Below are 2657 nucleotides of genomic sequence, written 5' to 3' on the forward strand. Positions count from 1 at the left end.
GCACCAAGATTGTAAAAGCATTTTTAACACTTTACGACAATTGCAGGAGTAGGTTTTCTCTAGCAAGTTTGAAAAAGATGACAAAGGCAAGAATTGGTGCACCAACAAAATTAAAAACTGACTCAAGCATGCTAGGACAAATTCAAATACAAAAAAGTCTTAAACATGAAGAATGGACAAAAAAAGCACAAGAAATATAATAAAAGCAAAATGACCACACACACAAAAAATGTTCAAGATGACACGGTTAACCGTGATGCAACAATAGCACTAATAAAAAAAACTTTCCAAATTTACTAAAAAACAGATGCATTCGAAAAAAGAAACGTAAATCATAATTCAGCTTCAGTTTGCTCTAGTTTGTTTGTATGTTCAGTTTTCTTGTGTTGGGCCGGAATGTATCCCCTTGTGTTGTGGTGTTAATTAAGCTTGCAAAATTGCGAAGTGAGGCACAACTTCATAGAGTGTGCCAGAGTTGTACAGGTCAAGTGAGCACAAGTCAAACTCGTTGCCTGGTGTCACTGCCACAATGTCGTTGCATTTTTCCACAATGTACGAGCACCTGTGATTGCAGTAGCACACAGTTTTCAGACGTCGGTAAAGGAGGATCAATAATCCGCAAACCACCAGCAGCTTTTCGACTTGGAGGAAGATTGGTGTGTCGTTCTGCACATCAAAGATGATCACATCTCCCAGTCGGTACATACAACTGTTTGCGCTGGCAGTCTTCACAGAGCAAAGGGTAGCTTCTGGCGTGATGACGCAGACAGCGGCTTGCTCTTCTTGTGAAAGGCTGGTTAACTTCACCACAACAGAACCAGTCGTTTCAATGCAGCTTTCGAAAAGCTTTCCCGAGAGCTCGTAGGCTTGCAACAGCTGATGGCGTGTGCTTAGTGTTCGGCAGATGTTGCGAAAGTTTCGCACATTTGAAGCAATAGTCTTGAAGTAGGCATGTTTAGCCTCGAAGCGCATTCCCCAGTACCTACATGGTGGGCCAAACCTCTGTATGAAGCCTGGGTAATGGAGCAAGTAGTGCAACTTTGCTGTCACTGGTGCAGATGGGTACAGCAATGTGAATGCTTCCAGAAACTCTTGGATCTTGATCTGGAGATAGGAAATGCAGTCTCTTGGAATCCTCTCTGCTAGGATAATGTCGATGCAATGTCTGTAGGCTACATAGACTAACCAATGTGGGTTATCGGGAGGCACAGAATCTCCAAAGATCTGCGGGAGAAGCCTGAATAAGCACCACTTTTGGCTTGCTGTGCCACGCAGGTTGGCTTTTCCTTGCAGAAACTTCTCTTTGGGTGCAACAGGGGCAGCCTTTTTGTCGTGAAATCCATAACTGAAGCTATTCACCTTGTCCATGTCGGACTTTTGAAGCGTGCCATCTTCTACTAGACCATGCAGGACACGCTGCATGACGACGCCCATTCCCCCTTCCAAGATATCATGCATTGCGTCCGGGGGGAGTTGTGATGTAATGTCAAACTCTGCGATGCTTTGGAGTGGAGGAATGGCAGAGATGCCATACAATGGGCTATTTTGGGCTGGATTCAAAGCGAATGCTTTCAGGTGGCTTTCATGTCCTGCGCGTGTTCTCATCGTGCAATCTGCCTCGGAGAAAAGCTTGTCCAGATACCCGTAGCGACCAAGGCAGAAACGACATATGCGGCCGCTACTAAAGCAGCACTGGAGGCCAGCCATCTTGTGCATAGAAAGGTTGTCCCCAGTTAATGCTACTGTCACCACATTGAAGTGCTTCCCTTGTGCATGCACGCCATGCTCATGGACATAATTCAAGTCCTGGATAAGGGGAGCAAGAACTCGATCCAAGCCATACTTTTTGACCATCGGGTACCTGACAAGCAGCAGGAGGTGCACGGCACTCAACTTTGACCGGTGCCTTGGATGGATGTTGATCAGCGAGTAGACAACAAGGATCTTGTGAGACCCTGCTGCCGCACCCAGAGGATTGCTCAGCTGAAGCTCATCTGAATAAAGGAGGAGGAAGATGGTCGGTGTCTCACTGTCCTCTTGGCGCAACAGCTGTTGGCTGAGGAAGTCTCCATCAGTAATGTCTTGAAGGACTTTGGACTGATGTATGGGCTGCATGACACTTTCAAGGATCTCAGTGGATGACAGGAGATTTCCCAGTAGTGGCGATAGAGGTACATAGCACACCGACTCTTGCAGTGCTTGGTTGCCCGTCTGAAGTGGCATCACCAGAACGTCTGTGTAGGAGAAGTTCTCCATCACATATTTCTTCCTGAGGTAGGTGGTCTGTATCCCTGAAAATATGTCCTCAACAACATGTTCAGCATGTTGGAGTGAGGCCAACTTCTCTCTCACTGACATAGCAACATTCTCTTTCTCAAGGATATCTTGAGTTTGTTCCGTGATACTTTCAAGGACTTCAGACACCACATTTCTTAAAACACTGAGGATTTCATCAGCAGTGCTGTGTGCTAGCTTCAGCTCCTCGGTAATCCTAAGGTGGAATAACAACAGCCGCTTTCGAAGAGCGCTTCTCCTGTCTTCCCTTGGTGCTCCAGATGATGGCTCTTGTGATGATGTACTTGGCGAGTCTAAGCTCTCATGTTCAGTTTCTTTGTCAGGTTCATCGGCTGCCTTTTCGAGTCTGGCTTCAGCTGAAA

The 2657-nt window shown here is 46.3% G+C and overlaps 1 protein-coding gene across 1 annotated transcript; it reads right to left on the bottom strand.

The window, feature by feature from the left end:
- Positions 1 to 423: 423 nt before the first annotated feature.
- Positions 424 to 2358, bottom strand: LOC115332979. Its single transcript, XM_029995482.2, has one exon. The coding sequence runs from the start codon at positions 2356 to 2358 to the stop codon at positions 424 to 426; it is 1935 nt and encodes a 644-aa protein (XP_029851342.2).
- Positions 2359 to 2657: the final 299 nt, after the last annotated feature.

This window comes from Ixodes scapularis, unplaced genomic scaffold, assembly GCF_016920785.2.
Source record: "Ixodes scapularis isolate PalLabHiFi unplaced genomic scaffold, ASM1692078v2 ptg000105l_1___fragment_3__unscaffolded, whole genome shotgun sequence".
NCBI lineage: Eukaryota > Metazoa > Arthropoda > Arachnida > Ixodida > Ixodidae > Ixodes > Ixodes scapularis.